Source organism: Dermacentor andersoni, chromosome 6, assembly GCF_023375885.2.
Source record: "Dermacentor andersoni chromosome 6, qqDerAnde1_hic_scaffold, whole genome shotgun sequence".
Classification (NCBI taxonomy): Eukaryota; Metazoa; Arthropoda; class Arachnida; order Ixodida; family Ixodidae; genus Dermacentor; species Dermacentor andersoni.
The window spans coordinates 151,575,509-151,598,274 of NC_092819.1; the positions used below are offsets into that span (position 1 = coordinate 151,575,509).

Consider the following 22,766-nt stretch of genomic DNA (forward strand, 5'->3'; position numbering starts at 1 on the left):
TGATGTCGCCTCCGAGAGATGGCGCTACAAACATTTTCACCTGAAATGTTTTGCAGTCCTGCGCCTACGCTATGCGATGATGATGATATGTGGTGTTTAATGGCGCAAGGGCCAGGTGTGGCCAAAGAGCGCCATGACAAGTGGTGATGTTGACGATGTAATATGGAGATGTGACTTGGCTGTAAAGTGGCCTATGCGAGTTCTGCGGGTTATTTCACTGCATAGCGTAAGTTGTTGCTATCTGTATTACCGGAAAGGCGTCAATTCGCATTTTGTGCTATGTATTAAAAAAAAAACTTTACCGTTGTGACTGCGACGGCTCGGGAGGCGTTATCGATGACCTCGCGAGTACATAAATTTGGGTGCTGGTTCGCCACCAAAGTGGGCAGCTTGCAGTAGTTTGTAGCAGTTACTGCGACGATAATGTTAGCGCGATGATTCGTTTTATCTACACCTAGTGCCACTAATCACTGTGTAATCGTCCACTGCGGTCCGCTAAGGTCAGCGTCGAGTGTGCGCCGCTCTCTTTAGCAGTGGCCCGTTGCCCAAGCTGACCGCACTTGGTCAAGTTGCGGACAGTTTTCTTGCGCCATAAATGCAACGTGTAGGCACACATCGCCGGAAGGAAATATACGGCGCATATATTTATGAAAAATTATTTTCTGTAGAATATCAAAGAAGCTTTTTTCCGATTCTACACAATAATTCCAGCAATGATTTCAACAAGCAGGCGACATTAATTGTTCTCTGAGCGCATAAAATTGCTTTTATTTTCGAATGCACTTTCAATTTCGTACATTTTATTAGGAACAGCATTGAAACAAAAACGGTGTAAAATATTGTTGCAGGAGTGAAAAATAAGCAAGATCAGCCCCACCGAAGAATACTCAAAGAACGGCACAGATACCAAAAATATCACAAATCTCACTGTTAGTGCATGCAGGAAATATTTCTTTTCACAACAATAACAATGTTTACAAAATAAAACAAACCATTTTTTTGTAAGAGCATGCCTAAGAATATGGAGTAAGGCGAAATGAAAAAAATATATATACAAAATTCCCATTAAGGTCATAGTGAACCAGACTCCTCAAGTGTTAAAGTACGCGGTGTTGGTTCTTTCATGCCCTTTTTCATATGGTGCACCACCGCGACACAGTGGCGTAACAACCGGGGGGGCCTAAAACCCTCTCAAAGTAGCGCCATTCACCTCCCTCCTCCTCCGCTCGGCGCGGCCTCGACGGTGGCGCCGCCGGTGGTGGGCCTGCCGTAGCAGACGACGGCTAACACGCTACGGGAGGAAATCCGCAGAAAAGTTCGTTCGAGCCCTGCGGAGCAGTTTTTTCAATCGATATCTTTCTTCGTCAGTCGGTAACTGACGTGTTTCATGTTTGAATTGCGGAAGAAATAGAGAAAAGGACCATTTTTCAAGGCGTATTTAAGGCGTAAAGCGCGCGACGTTGAGAGTTCGTGTTGCTGAAACACGACGCAAGCACGCGGTGTACTCAAAGACGCGTGTAATTACCAAAGTTTCAGGTGTTGACACCATGAAAGTATGTGTACGTGGTTTCGTAGGTTCATTTACGTACCTGCAGGATACTTTTGTTCGACCGGCGCGTGAGAGATTGCTGACCGCACACAGCCGGAATGGCTGTGTGCGGTCAGCAATGCCTGGCAACAGGGCCGTTTTTTTCATTGCGGGGTGCTTTCGTAATCGTGACGATATAATGTTTTTTTTTTTTTTTTTTTTTACAAGTACTGCTCCAGGAGGGCGCATGTAATGGCTAACGGAGGCCTCTGAAGAGCACGTGACATTACAATAATGCAGGCGTCGCAGGGAGTGTTCGCATACAAAATTGGCTGTCCGCGATCTACCCCCTTGGCATGCACAGACTTCGGCGAGCCCCATCCAGCCCTGGTTCTAGTTTTGGTGTTCCCGTTGCCGCTTTGGTGCCCTGGAGGCGCCGTCAATAATACGTAATAATTACAAGGTGTTACAACTAGTAAATAAAATTTATTGAAGAAATACAATCGCACCGAGGCGCCAACTTCTAAAGCAGCGCTAGCGCGCCCGCGCGAGTATTATGAAACGCCAACGAGGAATTTACCGGCCCACGTACGACTCTACGATCAAAGTGCACGTTAAACATCCCCAGGCGAGCTAGATAAAGTTATCGGCAGCCATCCACAACGACCTGCATACTAGCTCTAGTCGCTTCGGAACGTTAAAAACGTTAATCACCACAAACCAAATCAATACATGCGGGCGTACATTCGAAGCTAAAAGACTGCATCGTAAGTCGTATTGAACCTTGCAAAAGCGTCGAGAATGTGCTAACTTCTGGTGGAGCTCAAAACACACCCTTAATAAAGTCGCTTTTATGTCACAGGCCAGCTGCAGATGCATGCATTTCACCGCAAGACGAAACTACATGAAACAAAGAGAGCACATTAGAACAAAAAAAAAAAGTCAGGCAACGCGCTTAAAACCACACAGAGCATGAACACACACTTTTTCGAAGCGGAAGGCGTGAAGTGGGCTCAAAATAAGAGGTTGTGAGTAGCCGTGGTCCTTACTCCACTAAGCCGTGCGTTCTTCGCCACTTCCTCGAAGTCAGTCCGCCCGATCCTGCGAATCCACACTTCTTTTTGCGTTACGCCCGCCGGACGGCAAAAGCAAAAAGCGTTTTGCCCTCGCTGTGTCTGTTGCGGCAACCGAAGGCGCAGCAGCATTGCATCGCAATTAAGTTCTCGGTCCTACGCATTCTATTACGCTAACGCACTCCGTCAGTCCGCCTGCCGTACTTTCGTCGCGCAGGCCCAGCAATGGAGGTCGGCGCGCACTAGAAAGAAAAAAATAAACAAAAGCGCGGCGCCTGCTCCGCTCTGGAAAGAAAAAAATATACAAAAGCGCGGCGCCTGCTTCCACGTAACACAGGTTGGCCAATGGGGAAGTGGAGGAGGCTGGGGCGGCAGGAGGCGTGGAGGAGGATGCGCCAGGGCGAGCGGGGTGGCGTAAAGATCTAAGAATGGCGCTACTTTTGAAAAATTGAGGGGTTTTAGCGATGTGTAAAGTCCAAGGGGCTTTAGCGATGTGTGGAGGCGAGCGCCGTCTGGAGGTATTAGAAGGAACCAGGAGCCCCGCTCTATGAACGACAGAAGCACTGGAAAGGAGGTTTGTGTTTGAGCCCCCCCCCCCCCCCCCCGAAGTTTTTTCGTGCTGTCCATGCACCGCCGACAAAAGCAACCCCCGGCGCCGGAAATCATTCTGGATTTTGTCTAGAGCGTCTTTTTCACGCTCGAAGAGCCATTTCACCGCGAAAATTGCGAACTCAGGCTGAATTTGGCGGCAGCGCCCATGCACTGGGAGTCACATAACGCAAGCAGCCCCATCCGAGCACCATTCAAGGGTGTTTTCATGGCGAACGGGCTAGCCGCGGCATTTCGCGGAGGCCGCGGAATCTACACTCTATCATGTAATTTACGGAGCGCGTGGATATCAATTCTGAAACTTTATGGGTATAAAGTTCTCATAAACATCTGATGTGTAAGGTACATTGACATTTCCAAACGTGTGCTTTAGATTTTCAATTGCGGAACTTTGTAAGTTTAATGCTCCCATAAATATTTGACGCCAAAGGTGCATTGACTTTTCCAAAGTCGCACATCGGGCCATACAACGAGACAAACCAAATCAACACGCTATCAGACAAGTTGACAAAGCCCGTAGCGAGGTCCGATGAGACGAAGCGTTGTGGCGGTTCATTCGTGCCGTCATGTCACATAAAAAAATATCATTTTTTTTCACCTGCGCCAAAGCATCCAGTGAAGACACTAAAGCCAGCTAGCCAAGGCAACTACGTTCTTATTTAGTTTTTTCTGCTTTGACTTTTAATCGCGAGGACACATTGAGCCTCTTCATTTTTTTTTTTTTTTTTTTTTTTGTTCTCGCTCCCCTACCCGCGCGCTGCCAGAGCCAACCAGAGCGCATGCGTTTTTCTCGTGTTGCCCCGCTCACCGCGCGGCGCACTTCGGTGCGCGTTCGGTTTTCTCTGGCCGAGTGTATCTTCGCCTGGCAGAGCTTTGGACGCTTTGTAGCTAGCAGACGAGAAAAAGAAAAAATGGTCGCTAGCCGCCACCACTGTAGGGACTCGACGGATTGCACCGCGTTCGCTTGAGCGCAACCTCTCCAGAAAGTCTTGTCTCGCCGGTGTAGGATGCCGAGCAGTATACGCCTGGTTCTTGGTGGACCAAGCGTCTCGTGTTTTCTTCGATATTCCTTTAATAGCCATATCAGTTGCCCAAAGTAGGCATTCTATTGTGACCAACATACATTGCGTTTTTTTTTTTCATGACGGTGCCCCCGCACCACAAAACGAAAAAAGAAGCGTTGATGCGGTGCAGCGAATTGTCGTATGGTGAAAGTGCTATTTTGTTATTTCTTTTGCGGAAATTAATGGGCCATGGGACGCTTAAGCTGCCGGATACTCTAATTATATTACTGCGATAGCAATTATATGGACACTCTAGGCGCATTCCTGCCGTCGCCATCGCCATCATGTTCCGCATAAAGTCCAAGTGCTATAACATCTAACCCCGCGCCGCAAGCTGTATGTGCGAGTGAAAGCGTGTGGGGGGTGGGGGGAAATGGGTGAGCCGACGATAGTGGCTCAGTCTTGTGGGCGCAAGGGAGAAAAGTGAGGAGCAAGCGCGCCGCCTTCCGTCGCGCGCGATACATCGGGGGGAGTGAATGGAATGGGGGCAGGATCTAGGATTGTGTGAATCTGTGATTGCGCAACATGTTTATTTGCCTTATTTGACGCATTATATACCGTGACTTTTTCTTAGATACGTAGATTTATTGGAGACTTACTTATACGTATGTTTAAATATCTTGTTGCGAGTTTTTGTGTATACGTGCAGTGAACTTCGTTTCCAGTGGCACTTTTTGCCTTTATCAAGCTGTATCTTCGCATTTGTATATTCCATTGCTTCTTCGCATTTCTAATGTACCAGGGCGAGTCAAATGAAAGTGAGCCTACCCACCCTGCGCAATTGTGGTTCTGTTCATTATCTGCAAGGCCTGCGCGTAGCACACAGGCATCTCTAATTTACAAAAGTGACACGCAGGTGTGAGGATAAATGTTCTTTAATGCTCTCATACACTGGGTTGAAGATGGTTGCGTGCCGTAACGGACTCTCCAGAAGTTGAGCAGCGTGGTGCCGTCAGGTTTTGACAGCTGAAGGTGTTTCCCAAAAAGCTGTCGTGAGTATTTCTCGATATCTCGTTCGAGTTGCGCGATGCGTCTGCGTAGGCCACGGTAGTGTTTCTGCGTGAGCCAGCGCTTCTGCAAGCTCTGCTGCGGAGACCACAAGACCACAGGTGGACCAATTTAGCATCAGGAGCCGGGCCGTCCTCTTCCTGGTCTACCTCCGTGGTAGAGTTAGCTGCGTCTTTGAGAAGAGTGGATATCCACTCTTCAAGGTTTGTAATGGTTGCGGGTTCGCGTCCATTGCGAACATACCGGAAAGCGTCCCATTTAGTGTGCTTAATTTTCAGCTTATTTCGCTTGTAGCCTCTGTAGGGTACCGTAATGGAGAGAATGTAATGTAATGGAGAGAATGTAATGTAAGGCAGAGTCATAGGGTCTGTTCGATTCAGCTGCGCCACTTGAACCCAGTTCACGGTGGTTCACGGCGAGTTCCGCACTTTTGCAGCGCCAGTTCAGTGGTGCAGCTGCAGCGCGACACTAGCGCCCCGGAGAAACGAATGCCAAGGTGCAGGCTTTCTGCGTCGCGTCGCCCGTTGTTTACGCGCTGGTGAATTTGTATGTGACTTGTGCTATTTGCGTTGCGCTGTTTGCGGTTGTAGAAAAAATTGGTCTGGTCTGGTGTGTGTGTGTGTGTGTGTTGTGTGTGAGCATCGCTGCTGCACTGAACGACGACGATGAACTGTGCCACACTCTCAACTGTCGTTCAAGTAGCCATGGACCTTGTGGACTCGGACAGTGATGAGGAGTTCGATGACTTGGTCATGTAATGTTGGCCGTAAAGCTGGTGAGGAAAGACCGAAATCGTATTCCACGATACCGTGAAGACGTCGTTGGCAGCTATCTTGAGTTTTAGTTTAAGAGGCTCTTCCGACTGTCACGCGAGACCTTTAACTGTCTTGCAGACCGCTATCAAGCGTCACCGTTCTTCCCAGAAGCTCGTGGAGGGCGTGCGCGAATCAGTGTCGAAAAAACGTGTCTCATCGTTTTGAGCTATCTTGGGAGCCAGTGCAGCATGTACTCAATTGCAGACAGATTTGATGTTACAGAGTCATCTGTGCACGCATGCATTTAGAGGGCACTCAACCTATTACATAGCATGAGTGAAGAAGTGATCGCGTGGCCGGACCAGCAACAGCAAGAACGTAGCAAAGGTGGCTTCTTAATAAAGAGCGCTGGGAAGGGGCCACGAAACACAATTGGCTGCGTGGACGGAAGCCACATAGAGATAAACACCCCGACCGAATCCCCGCACTCGTACTTCAACCAAAAAAAGTTTCCTTCTTTCATCCTGCAAGGCATATGCGACCATGAGAATAGGTTCACAGATGTGCTCATTGGATTTCCCGGCTCGGCGCACGACGCCAGGGTGCTCCGCGAAGGCCCCTTTTTTGAAGCTGCAGCAACCAAATGCAGCAATGGTTACATCCTGTGGGATTCAGCCTATCCGTTGCTACCATGGCTTATGACGCCTTACAAGGATACACAGCGGAGCTTCCCCTCCTGGAAAAGGAAATATAACAAGTGCCATTCCCAGCAGCGAGTTGCCATTGAGGTGACATTTGGAATACTTAAGCAGCGATTTCGCAGGCTGTACTTGGTGGACGCAGCCAGCATCAAGCAGTGCTGCCTTATAATCATGGGCGCATGCGTCCTGCACAACTTATGCAATGAGCAGAGAGATTTCTTCGAAGAGCTGCAGGAACTCCCGGATTTGGAGGAAGTCGGAAACGATGAGGACAGTGGCCATGTTGTTGACCGCAGTGTGGCAGGCTACAGCGAGTGCCTGCGAAAGGTAATTGCCGAAAAGCAGTGCTAAAACACAGAAGTGCATATCCTTGTGCCGCTAGTAGTACTTATGCAGATAAGTTTTGCCTCACTCTGTGTAATGCTGCAAATATACTTTCTGGGGCAATGTTTGTGAAAGATAAAGAATCGAGACGTTTGGGGCCTGCAAGCCCCAGGCTACTTTGTATGGTTGTCTTGTGTTGTGCGGTGATAATACACAATACACACACACGTGTTTTCTTTTCTTGGAAATTTTTATTCAGGAGCCGTTGTGGCAACTTTCTCAACAGCTGTAACCAGCCGCTCTAACAAAGCCATTTTTCTGTCAAAGCGTTCGGCCCGCTCTTCCTTTGCCTCCTTAAATTCTTTTAAAAGGGCATTCCACGATGTGCTGTCCTTTTTTCTTGGCAAGGCATCCTTAGGGTGTGCATTCACAACTGCAGCTGAAGCAGGTCTTGGCAGGGGTTTGCCTTTTGACAATTCTGGCTCCATGTTGTCAGTGCCGTCATCAGCGCCGGGAGACTTGCTGAAAAACAATGTGTAGGATTAAGGGAGATAACTAAACTTCTGTCAAAATGAGGCAACTGCACCTGCTGCCTTTCTCAATAGTTGCTCCAGGCTTCATCAACACTGTAGGTGTGATGTGGTGTTCTTTTTCAAGAATGTCACTTAGCTCTCTATGAAAGAAGAAAAGAATTAGTAGCAAATACAAAAGCCCGAGGCTGTATGCAATAGTCGACAGCACTCACTCTTCATATTCACACGAAGCCGTCGAGTGCCCGGATGAATTGTTTTTTGTTTTCGTCTTCTTATATGAGCGCTCAAGGCTCTTCCATGTATTCTGCAGCTCAGTCATCACAACTGAGAATTCTGTATTAATCATAAGAGCAATTTCTTGCCACATGGCCTTCTTTGTCCTGTGAAAAAAAAAAAGTAATGGATTCAAAATTGTCAATTCTAGCACATTAAAAGCTGCTGAAGTATGCTAACAAGTGCCAAAGCAAACAAAGTTGAAATTTAACTTTTTGTTAACAAGTCAATGAGAAAGTAAAGGAAACTTGCTTAAGGACGCCGTTTTTCCTGACGAGAGGATTGAGCTCTTTATATTTAAAATGAGGAACCGGGTCCTCCGAGCACTCCAAAGTTCAGCCTCGGGGGATCTGGATCGCTCCTCCATCGGTGCGACGCCGAGGTCCGCAGGCGTTGCCTCCATGGCAGATGACGTGTCAGTGTCACATTATCGAAATATCACCCTGATGACCGTCCTATCTGTGCCAGAAAATAGTACCGCATTGAGTTGCAAGTATGCATCTACTCTGGACTAACATATTCGAAACTTCACACGCGGGCTCAGCAGTAAAGAGGAGCGACTTGTCAACCTACGCATTCAGACGTAGATGTATATGTAGATTCTTGTGACCTAGTGGCACGTACCCACTCTGGGGGATTGGCCAAGAATTGGGTAGTTTATAGGAAAGTGTAAAATAAGTCAAAATTTCATAATAGGTAAGTAATTATCAAAATACAAAGATTGTAGAGCCTGCATGATTTTACGAAAATGAAAATTCTAACATAATTATAATAAAACAGTTCAAATTCAATTTTAGTGATAGAAAAGGAGGCTGAAAATTTTGTATTCAGAGTTGAAATCTCATTGATCCTAAAAGAAAATCTTGGATGGCAGCGCTAACCTTCCCGTCGCTATGCCGAAGTGTAGGGGCACCCAAAGATTGTACATTTTGAAGTTAAATCTAATCCAATAAGGCGGAGTGGTATTTGTAGGGTTCGTTTACTTAAGCTAATAAATCGTTGACAAGAACTTAAAAAAATGTTCTATGGTCTCATTTTCACTACACATGTGACAAATCGGTGAGGGTGCCAGAATGCCACAGCGAAGCCTACTAATAGTTACTTCTATTCTTTCTTGATTGGCATACGAGTTTGTTGTATGTAGTGCAACAAATAAACGTTAACGTCTTCTTTCTTTTGTCGCAGCCAACATTTTAAATTTTTACGCACGTTACTACGCACTTTGTTACTCCGCCTTTGTTGCACGGGAAACAAAGCGCGATAATTTCCGGATCAGAATAACGCATTTTGTACACTTCAGTACTGGCATATTGACAAACAGGCACACTGCTATGGCTAAACAACGAATACATCGTGTTCACCATATTCACAGGCGCTGACAGCTGAATTGAAGCAGCTTACAACAAGAAATTTACCCCATGTGACTAAAAAGGGTTAACATACCTGACGTTCAGTAGGCAAAACCATCGCCGAAGGGAACGCGACTCCCATCCTCGTCGACTACAGGGGTAACCTGAGTTTGCACCCCGCCTACAAGTACAGACAGCGTCGGCAAGTCTTTCGCTGACATCGTCTGCTGGGGTCGGCTCTCAAGTGTGGAAGCTCGTGAACCGCGCGTGCACCAACGCGGCACCACAGGCAGCGCAGGTTCTGAAAATTCCTGAACCAGCGCTGCACCTTTGCTGCACTTTTTGAAACGAACGCCAGGGTGCAGGGGGCGCTAAGCTGCACCGCTGAATAGGGTGCCTCGATGAGCGCGCGCATCGAGGCACCCTACCGCTGAAACGAACGGAAAGGTGCGGCACCGCGTGAACTGGTTCAAGTGGTGCAGCTGAATCGAACAGACCCACATATTCAAGGAGCAAAAGCCCTCATATTTTCTCTCTCGCACTCGCTTTTACTCGCGCTTGTGCACAAATCACTGGCGATCCCTCAAAGGAACGCCTCGTCCCGAAGTGGCACCCGAAGCGATGGCGCTGCCGTCGACCACTCTTGCAGGCGACCGGTCTGGGCAAGCACGACCATTGCATTTCAGTTGCAAAAAAATTGTCTCCTGCTTTATTTGTGCTATTTAGATGCCGTCATATGTTCCCACCTCGTGTAATGTTCCAGCTTTATCATTCCCTTTTTCGGTCGCAGATAAACTATTGCACCTTAGTATGGGCTACGACTACACAGCATAACAAACAGGCTGTCGCTGCTCGAAAAGAAAGCTATTCGTTGTATTCACAATGTTCATTATTTACATCCTACAAAACTGTTATTTCAAGAAAGCAGAATAATCAACGTCAAAGCTCTTTACGCATACCGTCTCCTACATCAATTACAATTTGCAGATAAAGAAACCATACAATTCCTAAAGCATGTGTCAGCCCTTGTAGAACGACCCAGCACCCGTGTAACACGAGGACCGGAAAAATGGATGATAAGGCACCATCGAACAAATTACTTTATGCAAACCCTGGCCTACAACGTACCCGCGCAATTAAATCAACTGCAGAAGTGCGGAAATGGAGATTGGTTCTATCGCGCACGCTGTTGCGCGATATCTTTGTCTTTGACAAATTTCACCTGACTGTATGAAATTTGTAAATTCGTTTGTGTCCATACCTGTTCAGAATGTACTCATCACATGTATATTCATTTCATTTCTTGTAAGTTGCACATGCGCATTCTTTACTGTTGCTTAACTTCCTTTTAATTATTGCTTTTAATAATATTGTTATGTGTAGCTGGAGCCCAATACTATATACAATTTATTTACAGGGAAGCTAACGGAAGGCCAAGATGGCGACGCTATATCAAGCGGGCCCACGTCGTCTTCTTCCTCCTCAGTGCAGTCTCACTGTGGCGGCTGTTCCGTATCATCACCCCCGGCAGTAGAAGCACCGTCCCGGTGCTTAATCTACACATCCGCGGTGAAAGGTGTCTGGTATGGCTTTAGTCTCGCCACGTGAACGATGTCACTTGCAGCCGACGATGACGCTGACAGGTCGGTGGGGATGACTTCATACGTGACATCGGTCACTTGTCGCACCACACGGTATGGGCCAGTGTAGCGCGACAGCAGCTTTTCGGAAAGGCCCACACATCGAATGGGTGACCAGAGAAGCACCAGAGAGCCTGGAGTAAAGTGCACGTCGCGATGGTGGCAATCATAGAGGCGTCTCTGATGCTCCTGTGGGGCCTCGAGACGGGTGCGGGCTAGCTGGCGCGCGTGGTCTGCGTGTGCGATCGCGTCGCGGGCGTATTCAGTGGTTGATCGTGTGGCCGAGGGCAACAAAGTGTCCAAGGGCAACGCGGGTTCTCGGCCGTATAGGAGATAGAATGGTGAATAGCCGGCGGTGTCGTGACGCGATGAATTATACGCGAACGTCACATATGGTAAGTGAAGATCCCAGTCGTGGTGGTCGGTCGCAACGTACTTTGAAAGCATGTCGGTGATGGTCCGGTCGAGGCGCTCCGTGAGGCCATTGGTCTGTGAATGGTAGGACGTGCTGAACTTGTGCTTTGTTGAGCAGGAGCGGAGGATGTCCTCGACGACTGCCGACAGAAAGCTGCGGCCACGGTCAGTGAGTAATTGGCGCGGAGCACCGTGCTCTAAAATGATGTCATAGAGCAGAAAGTCAGCAACGTCATTGGCACTTGTCGGAAGGGCTCTGGTGATTGCGTACCGCGTAGCATAATCAGTAGCGACGGCGACCCATTTATTTCCGGAGCCCGAAAGAGGAAACGGTCCAAGAAGGTCTAGACCAACACGGAAAAAGGGTTCCGGTGGGATGTCGATCGGCTGGAGACATCCAGCTGGAGATGTGGAGGGCTTCTTCCGGCGCTGACAGGGCTCACAAGCGGCAACGTAGCACCGCACGGAGCGGTTGAGACCCGGCCAAAAGAATCGACGGCGTACACGGTCGTATGTGCGCGAGACGCCCAAGTGTCCAGCCAAGGGAGCGTCGTGAAGTTGTTGGAGGACAGTCGAACGCAGGTGCGATGGAATTACGAGCAGAAGGTCAAGGCCGTGTGGATCGAGATTGCGGCGGTATAATGTCCCTCCTTTAAGGAGAAACTTCCGGAGAGAGGCGTCGCCAGGCGTTGACTCCACATGGTCGATGAGGGCTCGTGATGAAGGGTCGCGGCATTGCTCGTTGCCGATTTCAAGCAACTGGGACACAGAGAAAACGCAAGCGATGGCGTCCGCATCAGCCGGTTCGTCGACGGGGTAGCGGGACAAACAATGGGCATCCTGGTGCAAGCGTCCAGCGAGCGAGTCGTCCCATGGGGTCCTTGAGCGAGGATAGCCAGCAGAGCGCGCGGTGATCAGTGATGACACAGAAGGGGCGTCCGTACAAGTATGGAAGAAACTTCGCAACAGCCCACACAAGAGCGAGGCACTCGCGCTCTGTGATTGAATAATTGCGCTCGGCGGGTGATAGAAGTCGGCTGGCATAGGCTATAACGCGATCATGTCCTCGCTGGCGTTGTGCTAACACTGCTCTTATGTCGTGACCACTGGCATCAGTTCGAACTTCCGTTGAGGCAGACGGGTCAAAGTGGGCCAGAATTGGAGGCGTGGTAAGGAGAGTAGTGAGCTGCGAAAAAGATTCGGCATGGTCAGGTCCCCAAGAAAATGGGGCGTCTTTCTTCAAGAGGTCAGTAAGAGGACGTACGATGGTCGCAAAATCCTTCACAAAGCGTCGGAAATAAGAGCATAGCCTTATGAAACTACGAACGTCCTTGGTAGACTTCGGAACAGGAAAGTTCGTAACGGCGCGAATTTTGTCCGGATCAGGTCGCACGCCTCTGGCGTCCACGAGGTGTCCAAGGACGGTGATTTGGCGGCGAGCGAAGTGACATTTTGACGAATTCAACTGGAGACCGGCGCGGCGGAACACGTCAAGTATCGCTGAAAGACGGTCTAGATGCGTGTCAAATGTGGGCGAATAAACGATGACGTCGTCCAGATAGCACAAACAGGTGGACCACTTGAACCCCTGAAGCAAAGAGTCCATCATTCGTTCGAAGGTGGCGGGCGCGTTACAAAGACCGAAAGGCATCACCTTGAACTGATAAAGGCCGTCAGGGGTAATAAATGCAGTCATCTCTCCGTCCATGTCGTCGATGGATATGTGCCAGTAGCTGGACCGTAAGTCGATAGGAGAAAAATAGGTGGCACCGTACAAGCAGTCGAGAGCGTCATCAATACGTGGCAAAGGGTAGACGTCCTTTTTTGTGATTTTGTTCAGGTGGCAATAATCTACACAAAAACGCCACGTTCCATCCTTTTTGACAAGTACGACGGGAGAAGCCCAGGGACTACAGAAAGGCTCGATAAGGTCCTTTGCAAGCATCTTTTTGACTTCCTGTTGGATAACAGCTCGTTCGGACGCAGAAACACGATACGGACGTCGGTGAATAGGGTTCGCATCGCCAGTGTTTATGCGATGGGTCACGACGGACGTTTGACCTAAGGGTCGATTGTCAAAGTAAAAAATGTCGCGATAGCCGTCAAGAATGCGGCAAAGGAATTCAGCTTGAACAGGTGTAAGGTCAGAGGAAACCATCTTCTCAATGTCGACGTCAGTACCGTGCGATGACGTCACGGTATGGGCTGAGCTGTGGCGATCTTCCACTGTGAATGGCTCAATCTCACCATCGTGCAAAGCGCTAATTATAGCCAATGAAATCCCCTGAGGCAGAACTTGCGCGGTTAGCGCGAAATTGACAAGGGGAAGGCAGGTGCGGTTGCCAGTAATTGTCAGCACAGTGTGCGGCACGGTAACACCATGTGTAAGTATAACTGCCGGAATTGGTGCGACCACGTAATTACCGTCAGGCACAGCTGGTGAGGACAAGTCGACGTGCGTCACAGATCAGGTCTACCTACCTACCGCCTACCGCCTACCACGTGAGGCGGTAGGCGAATAAAATCGATGTAGCTCAAACGGCTTGGAGGCGGGTCCACAGGGTCGGTAAGAAGAGGCAAGCCAAGGCGAAGTGAGCCGGCCGAACAGTCAATGAGGGCCGAATGATTGGCAAGGAAATCCAGACCGAGAATGAGTTCGTGAGGGCAATGCTCGATGATGGTGAAGAGAACGACGGTGTGTCTCTCAGCAATGGTGAGTCGGGCAGAGCACATGCCAATAATAGCGACAGTCCCTCCGTCGGCGACTTGTACAAATCGGTTCGGGACGGCCGTCAGAACATTCTTGAGCCGACGGCGAAGAGCGGCACTCATAATGGACACATGGACCCCGGTGTCAATCAACGCGCACACAGGAATATTGTCGACGAGAACGTCCAAAAGATTCTTGTTCGTAGGTAAAGTGAAGCGAGGATTTCGTGCCAATTTCGTCATTGCAGCTTCACCTCCAGAAGCTGCACTGTCTAGTTTTCCGGTCGGGGGTGCGGCGCGTAGGTCGGAGAAGGAGCACGGCGAAACGGGGGCGAGCGAGATTGACGACGGGAGGTAGAAGGCAAGCGGGAGTAGCGGGATCATGTCAAAGGTGTCGCAGGGTCAGATGATGGAGCGGGCATAGAAGGGGCGAAGGAAAAGGACGCGCTAGAGGGGCGAGGGTGGTAATCAGGAGAATAGCGTATCGGAGAAATCCAGCGGCTGCGGCAGTGGCGAGCGACATGTCCAATCCGTCGGCAGTTAAAACAGATCGGCTTGTCGTCCACGGTTCGCCATTCGGAGGGGTTGCGCTGTCCTTAAGAGGAGTAAGAAGAACGCGGTGGGGACGTGCGTGGTGAAAGAGGTTCCGATCGTATGGAACCAAAGGATTGCAGGCCGACGTTGGACAACTCTTGACGAACGATGGCCTGGATCAAGGAGATTGTCACTGGAGAATGTTCAGGTGACGGGAATGAAGGGGCCGCCGGTTGTGCCGCTTCGACCTCACGACGAATGATGCGGGTCAAGTTGTCACATCGCGACGGCTGGTGGAAGAGGTCGTCACAGGATGATGTAGCAGCTGTGTTGAGAAGTAGCGTGATGTGCTGGGATACCCGGCGGCACTTCTTGAGGATCGCATCCATGCTGGTGACGTTCGAAACACCAGTAAATTGAAGGCGCCGTCAGCAATGCCTTTGAGGACGTGAATAACCTTATCGTCCTCAGACATGGTCGGGTCAGCCTTGGCACAAAGGGCCAAGACGTCGAGAATGTACGACACGTAGGACTCGGTCGACGTCTGTACACGTGTGGCAAGGGCTTTCTTGGCATTTACTTGGCGACCGAACGGATTGCCAAAGAGGTCGCGGAGCTTCTCTTTGAAGAGATCCCAGCTCGAGATCGCCTCTTCGTGAGTCTGGAACCATGCAAGTGGAGCTCCGTCGAGGTAGAAAAGAACGTTCGCAAGCATAATAGTCGGATCCCACCTGTGACTGGTGCTGACACGTTCGTATAAGCGGAGCCAGTCGTCGACATAAGGACTGCCGACTCCGTTGAAAACACCAGGATCCCGAGGGGGCGAGGCGGCGACGTAGGTCGGGGCTGCAGGCGGAGACAGTTGCGTAGATGAAGTGCCGCCGGCCGGAGCCGAAGTTGCACTGTCGCCGTTGCGACCGCTGCGAAGCTCCATGACGGGTACGGGGAACGTCCACCTCCACCAAATTAATGTTACGTGTAGCTGGAGCCCAATACTATATACAATTTATTTACAGGGAAGGTAACGGAAGGCCAAAATGGCGACGCTATATCAAGCGGGCCACGTCGTCTTCTTCCTCCTCAGTGCAGCCTCACTGTGGCAGCTGTTCCGTAGCAATATTTTAATTTTAAAAGTGTAACATTATATATTCCCCTGGCGCTAATGTTATTTACCAGAATTTCAATGCGCTCGTAATGAGTATACATGTATGCAGATGTATTCATGCCCAAGGAAGTGGATATATACCACGCGTTCAATTAATGGACTTGCTTAGGAAAGCTTACTGTTTGTATTACGGATCTATGCGATGCTGATGTTGCCTGGTGGTGGCCCCGTGGCCTCGTCAAGCTGTATGTTTACAGCTTTCTTGCCAGGGTGGCCTTCAACACTGTACATTGTGCATGTTGTAAATAAACTTGACCTAACAGCTTCCCTCTAAAGAAAAGGAAAAAGCGGCGTGGTAGCATTAATTAGTGGCTGCATAGTGGATATGGCGTTGCGCTGCTAAACACGAGCTCACGGGTCCAAACCAGGTACAGCGGAATTCTATGGGAACGAAATGAAAAAAAAAAAAAAAACACGCGTGTACTTCTGTTTAGGTGCACGTTAAAGAACGCCAGGTTGTGAGAACTGAACAGGGCGCCTCACAAGCATATGGCCAAACGTAAAACGCTGGAATTTGTTTAATTAAGAAAAAATAGCACGAAAGAAAGAAAGGTAGCTGCGTCCTTTGGCTTTTTTCTAGGAGTGTAAACGAAATATTTATATATTCTGGAGCCTGATTTCAGAGAGAAATATGTTACGCTTATTTTATATTTCATACTTAAATGTAATGCCGTTGCTAATTGTACGTCCGCTCAAATAAGCAGGTTCTCTATTATAAACGGCTGCTTTCGGTTATCCGGTGCACTATCATAAGGACAATAATTAAGCAATTAAAGGAGTGGCATGCCTTACATACACGTAGAGATATTTGTAGATCTGCTGTGTTCGTTGAAGAGGATAAGTGCGGTACCACATTGGGCACACAGTTTTAATGGGTCGCAGACGTGGGACTGTCAAAAAAATATTTTCCTTGCCTGAACCAAGTTTGCAGATTTACAGGCTGTCCCAAAACGGGGTGTTGATACCAAATGACAGCTTGGAACTTCTTCAGCAGAACTGATTAGCACCCGTGCTTTATTTCTCTCAGGAACTGGTCCGCCTCTGAGCAGCAGTCAAGATTCTCCAGCAGCACAGTCATTCGGAATAAGAGTCCTCACTTGCATCGGCCCCTCACCTTCGATACTTCAAAAGTGTTGTTATTCGTTAAATTCGAATGCAAATGGCTACTCAATAATTCTTAATTGTGAATTCCGAAGTCGAATACGATTTGAAGGGCAAATACCATTCCACTAGACTATATGTTTCTACTTTATTTCGCCTGCTGGCACGTTGAAGGAGATCGCCAGACAAAGCCACGGAGGTTACTTTAATAGACTTCCTGGTCTCCCCGATTAAGTGTGAGCACATAGGCGATATCTTGTCCCTAACACTGCTCGCATTAACTTACAGTGATTTCCTTTATTCTTTTTTTATCGGAAAGTCGATTGGTCAACGTAGGGTTGGTGCAGCTTTTAAAAGAAACGCTTTTTCCGGTCAGGAGTTCTAACTTATTCAATCAGTGCAGTTAGAATATTTGATAATTGTTCTCTTGTATATATGTGTCTTACCAGTACTCACCTACGGGGCAGAAACCTGGAGGCTTACGAAAAGGGTTCTACTCAAATTGAGGACGACGCAACGAGCTATGGAAAGAAGAATGATAGGTGTAACGTTAAGGGATAAGAAAAGAGCAGATTGGGTGAGGGAACAAACGCGAGTTAATGACATCTTAGTTGAAATCAAGAAAAAGAAATGGGCATGGGCAGGACATGTAATGAGGAGGGAAGATAACCGATGGTCATTAAGGGTTACGGACTGGATCCCAAGGGAAGGGAAGCGTAGCAGGGGGCGGCAGAAAGTTAGGTGGGCGGATGAGATTAAGAAGTTTGCAGGGACGGCATGGCCGCAATTAGTACATGACCGGGGTTGTTGGAGAAGTATGGGAGAGGCCTTTGCCCTGCAGTGGGCGTAACCAGGCTGATGATGATGATGATATATGTCGTGGATATATATGTCTAGGTACTCTTAGATTTACCTAGAATGCATTAGATGCATTGGTCATCTGCATGTCTTCGCGCCACGAAACCTGGTTTATTTGAGTATAATATTGTTATCTTTGATCATGCATTGTCCCTGATCAGTATTCCACCAATCAGAAGTGCGCGTAAAATGACACAATATCAAAACGTTTTTTTTTACGTTGCTTCATGTTGCAAATAGGCGGCTTCTGTGGCAAAAATAATGTGTTACTTTTAGAAAACAGTGTTAAAAATAGGAGTTTACGTGGCTAAAACTACTGCCGACCGAGAAGAGTCGGGGGCGCAGCAAAGCGAGTAAAACCATAAACAATTTTACAGCGCACACTTTTTGCGAGAAAAACTGGCCGTTCGCCAGCGTCCGGGCAACGAACGTGCGCTCGCTAGCGGACGACGCACTTGACAACGACTGCAACATTGAAGACGTCATGTTGTATAACCCACACCTCAAATATGTATGCGTAGCAAAAAGGCGTCAATATAAATTTGTACTGGAAATAAATCACTATTATAAAAGCGTACGCGCGCAATCGGTCACAGGGCCCGCAGCGAAATTAAATTGAATATGCCGCGAAGCGCGTCTCTACCCCAGCTTAGTTCGCTCGCAGCGCCCTCGCAAAATTTTTGGTAAAGACTGGTGCAACACGCGGCCCCCCAGATGACCCCACATAGAATAGACTCCTGTGGGTATTCTGTAGGAGTGCACCTAATGGACTGTCCATTTCGGCCGCTGCTGATTGGATGCAGCTGTACGAGTGAGGAGGAGACGAGCGGCTCTAGCCAATGAGCAGCGGCTGAAATGGACAGTGCACTAGGTGGACTCTTACAGAATACCCCCCCCCCCCCCCTTGACAGTACTGGGGGGATCCAGTCCGTAACCCTTAATGACCATCGGTTATCTTCCCTCCTCATTACATGTCCTGCCCATGCCCATTTCTTTTTCTTGATTTCAACTAAGATGTCATTAACTCGCGTTTGTTCCCTCACCCAATCTGCTCTTTTCTTATCCCTTAACGTTACACCTATCATTCTTCTTTCCATAGCTCGTTGCGTCGTCCTCAATTTGAGTAGAACCCTTTTCGTAAGCCTCCAGGTTTCTGCCCCGTAGGTGAGTACTGGTAAGACACATATATACAAGAGAACAATTATCAAATATTCTAACTGCACTGATTGAATAAGTTAGAACTCCTGACCGGAAAAAGCGTTTCTTTTAAAAGCTGCACCAACCCTACGTTGACCAATCGACTTTCCGATAAAAAAAGAATCAAGGAAATCACTGCAAGTTAATGCGAGCAGTGTTAGGGACAAGATATTGCCTATGTGCTCACACTTAATCGGGGAGACCAGGAAGTCTATTAAAGTAACCTCCGTGGCTTTGTCTGGCGATCTCCTTCAACGTGCCAGCAGGCGAAATAAAGTAGAAACATATAGTCTAGTGGAATGGTATTTGCCCTTCAAATCGTATTCGACTTCGGAATTCACAATTAAGAATTATTGAGTAGCCATTTGCATTCGAATTTAGGTGGATCGATTCGATCTAGGTGGACTCTTACAGAATACCCCCCCCCCCCCCCTCCTTGACAGTACTGGGGGGGTATTCTGTAAGAGTCTATCTAGTGGACTGTCCACTTTAGCCGCTGCTGATTGGCTAGAGCCACTCGTCTCCTCCTCAGACGTTCCCGGACACTCGATGCGAGCAATCGTATCGCCCCTCGCTCCGACGTCTACGGCTCGCCCGCCACCTCTCGCGCGCGCACGTCTCCGCCTTCGACCGCGCTAATGAGCGCAGCCATTTTCAGGGCTCGCACAGCAGCTGGCACGATCTCCTGAGTCGCGCCGCACGGAGACCCCATCTCATGGGTGACCCTCCGAAGAAGCAGCATAGGAAGAGGCCGAAGAAGTCAGTTCCTGGCTCCAACGACGACTCGGAGTACCGACGAGCCCTGCAGCACCAGCCACGTGGACGGCAACCACGCACCGGCAGATCGCCTCCTGCCTTGCGATGGAAGCGCGGGCTGAAAGCACGTACGCTACGTGCACTCTCGGCTGACTCGACCAGCTCCACGCCGTCATGCCCGCCTACGCAAGTGAGTGCGACGCCATCCGCGCGCGCCCCATTTGCCCTGGATACTCCCTTCCGCGCATTTCCCTTTGATGCGCGGAAGACGGCTCCCAGCGGCCACCACGCCGCACCGTCCGCTTCAACGGACACCACCTCAGAGGCCCCCACTTCGGCTGCCTCCACCGACGAAGGTGCCAGCTGCCCGCCGACCGGCGACACCGACGAGAGTGCCGGCACCTTCTTCTTGCCAACCGCAAGCATGATTGGTGCCGACACTACGTCCTCCCACACGTACGCGACCACCTCGCCCGAGGCAAGTCCTGTCCGGCCGGATTCTCCATCACTGTCGTTGCCGGCGATCTGCTCGTCGTCCCCGCTCACCAACACCGAGCCCACCGCACCTGCGGCGGAAGAGGGCTCGCGCTCGGCGGCTGTGGCTGCTCCCGCCGACGACGACGACCCAGCTGACGGCCCCTCGTACAGCGAGAGCCGGCCGAGAGCGCCCACCCCTGCCCCAGCTGCTGAGGGAACAGGGGAGCTCATCCAGAGAAACTCTCCGCTGCTGCTCGAGGCCGCCGAGGACGCCAAAGCCTACCAGCCGGCAGCGGTACAGCCAAAACAAGCCGCAAGAAGGAGACGCCGTTACCGACGGGTCGTCGACTTCGAGCCGCACACCCCACCCGTTGACGACGGTGTCGCTCGGGATACCACCGTCACGGTGTTCTACCGTCCCATCGGGCACAAAGCGACTTTCCTCGCACTCTCACGGGACGGTATCGCTGCCCAGCTCTCCTCTGTGCCAGGCGTGAGACGCGTTCGCGTGAATTTCCGCCGGAATGTGGTGTTTGCTGACGTGACGCGCGGTGTCGACTTGGCGCCCCTCCTCGAAGTGTGCGACATCGACGGCGTGGCGGTGCGCCCCAAGGCACTACACAACAACCCCTGTGTGGGTGTTATCCATGGGGTCGACACTTCTTTCGACGCCCGCACGGTTCGAGAAAACCTTGAGGCCCCCGTCGCGGTGATTTCATGCTCACGGAGTGGCGCGAGCGTCAGCGTCACCTTCGTCGGGAGCGTCGTAACGACAAACGTGCGGCTCTTCAAACAGCTGCGCGCCGTACGTGCTCGTCTGCCCCGACCACTTCAATGCGACCGCTGCGGCGTCTTCGGCCACGCCGGCGCCACCTGCTTCCGTGACGCCCGTTGCCTCCGCTGTGGTGAGTCGCATGCCACAGGAGGCTGCCCCACAGAGTAGCCTCGCTGCATTAATTGCGGCGGCCGTCGACCGAACCGAGCTGTCCCGAGTGGCAGCGCGAGAGAAAGGCGGCCGTGTTGCTGTCATCGTCTCAGCGGCCCCTTTCGCGCAAAAAAGCGCTTGAGCTAGCCGGCGCCGCACCGACCGAGCCGCGTACAGCCGCTCCGTCTACGTCTGCTCACTCCCCGCAGGGCCGATCTTACAGTGACGCCCTGCGCGGCCGCAGCATCCAGACAGCCGCAGCTGAGCCGTCACGCGGCCCTCCAACCGCTGCGAACAGCGACCCCAGAGATGCGCTAATAGCCGCTCTCGCTGCTGCACTCCGTGCCCTGCTCGTCCAGTGCCCAGCCATCGTCGGCAACGTACGTCAAATGTGTGACGCGGCTCTCGCCGCGCAGGAAGCGCTGCTTCATCACGACTATGCGCATCACCGTGCCACATAAGCGAAGGCCACCAAGTTGCCCGCGCACGCCGTTTTGGCCGCCGCCGCCGCGTCTCTTTCACCCTTCTTTCAATTCCCTCTCCCTCTTGTGCAGCGCGGTTGAGGTGTCCTCATCTGAAAGACAGTTACTGCGCTGCACTTTACCCTAATCTTCTCCTTCCCAACCAAGAATCTCTATCTCGTCTCCTCCTCTCTCATACAGCTGCATCCAATCAGCAGCGGCCGAAATGGACCGACGCACGGAAGTGACGTCACTAAAAGACAACGTCACATGCATGCGTATCTCCGAGGCTGACTTTCCCCCGCTTGGTTTGCATATTTCCATTTCTTCTCAAGCAGCATGTGGACCTTCCATAGCACCAGCTCCTGTCTGGAAAGCGAGCACTGCTCCATTGCAGAGGCAAGGCACCAACCAGCCTACCAGAACCCTTCAAGGTACTGGCTTTTCACTTGTTGGCGGTGTCCATGTCCGTTGCAAGGGAAGCAAGGCTTGGTTCACCTGGGACAGCCTGCCTTCCCCATTTTCCATGGCACAAGTGTGCCAAGCAGGGGAAAAGCCGAGGGGAGGTCTGCTGAGCTAATGATCTTTGGTCGAGGTGCAAGCGCCACTTGAGTCAGGAGAACTAGGAGAGCCACAGAAAAGCATGAGAGTGCTCTTGTTGTGTGCTCACCTATGGGGGAAGAAGAGACCAGTGCTCGAGAAGCAGCTGTGCCAGAGGCTGTCTCCCAGAGAGGCGACGGTGAGTGGAAACTGGTAGTACCGAAGAGGCGGCGCTGCAGCATTGCACATGCAAGAATGGAGCTGGGACCCGCTGCAGACAGCGAAGACAAAATTCTTGCTGTCACAGCTGCCAAGTTCTTGAAGTTCGCTTCACCTATGAGAGCAGCTGTAAGCCAGAAACACATGCATTGACAGTGGAAAGTCTGAGTATGCTTCTTCTGCTGTCTCTGGCAGCGAGCTTGAAGGACAAGCCAGTGCCTCTCATGATGCCATTTATGATAGTTTTGGCAAAGTGCAGCATGTGGCTAGCAGGCAGAATAAAGACTGCCTGGTAGTTGCTATGCCTGAGCTCAGACCTGTCATAAATGGTGTTCCAAATGACGTCCCTGTCTGAAAATGCTGTAGGTCAGGAACCATGCAAGATGGAGGGCAGATGACGAGCAATCCTGGCACAGAGGCTGGTGACCTTAACAAAGCTGGGTGCATTGCTTCCACACGACGTAGGTGTTGTGAGGCTGCTTTCACATCCAGCTGCAGGCTTGCCAGCTCTGATGCCCACGCTGTTTGCGAAGGAGCTGGCGCTAACACAACC

At 50.4% G+C, this 22,766-nt stretch overlaps 1 protein-coding gene and 1 pseudogene across 1 annotated transcript; one reads left to right on the forward strand and one right to left on the reverse strand.

The window, feature by feature from the left end:
- The first annotated feature begins 5,729 nt into the window (after nt 1-5,729).
- LOC126523288 (uncharacterized) lies at nt 5,730-7,167 on the forward strand (annotated as a pseudogene).
- A 146-nt stretch (nt 7,168-7,313) lies between these two features.
- LOC140219118 (uncharacterized) lies at nt 7,314-19,547 on the reverse strand. The gene is made up of 4 exons (XM_072289003.1): nt 19,423-19,547; nt 7,808-7,975; nt 7,649-7,735; nt 7,314-7,584 (listed from the first exon to the last, which is right to left on the reverse strand). The coding sequence occupies exons 1-4, from the start codon at nt 19,545-19,547 to the stop codon at nt 7,314-7,316; spliced, it is 651 nt and encodes a 216-aa protein (XP_072145104.1).
- Between the last annotated feature and the right edge of the window lie 3,219 nt (nt 19,548-22,766).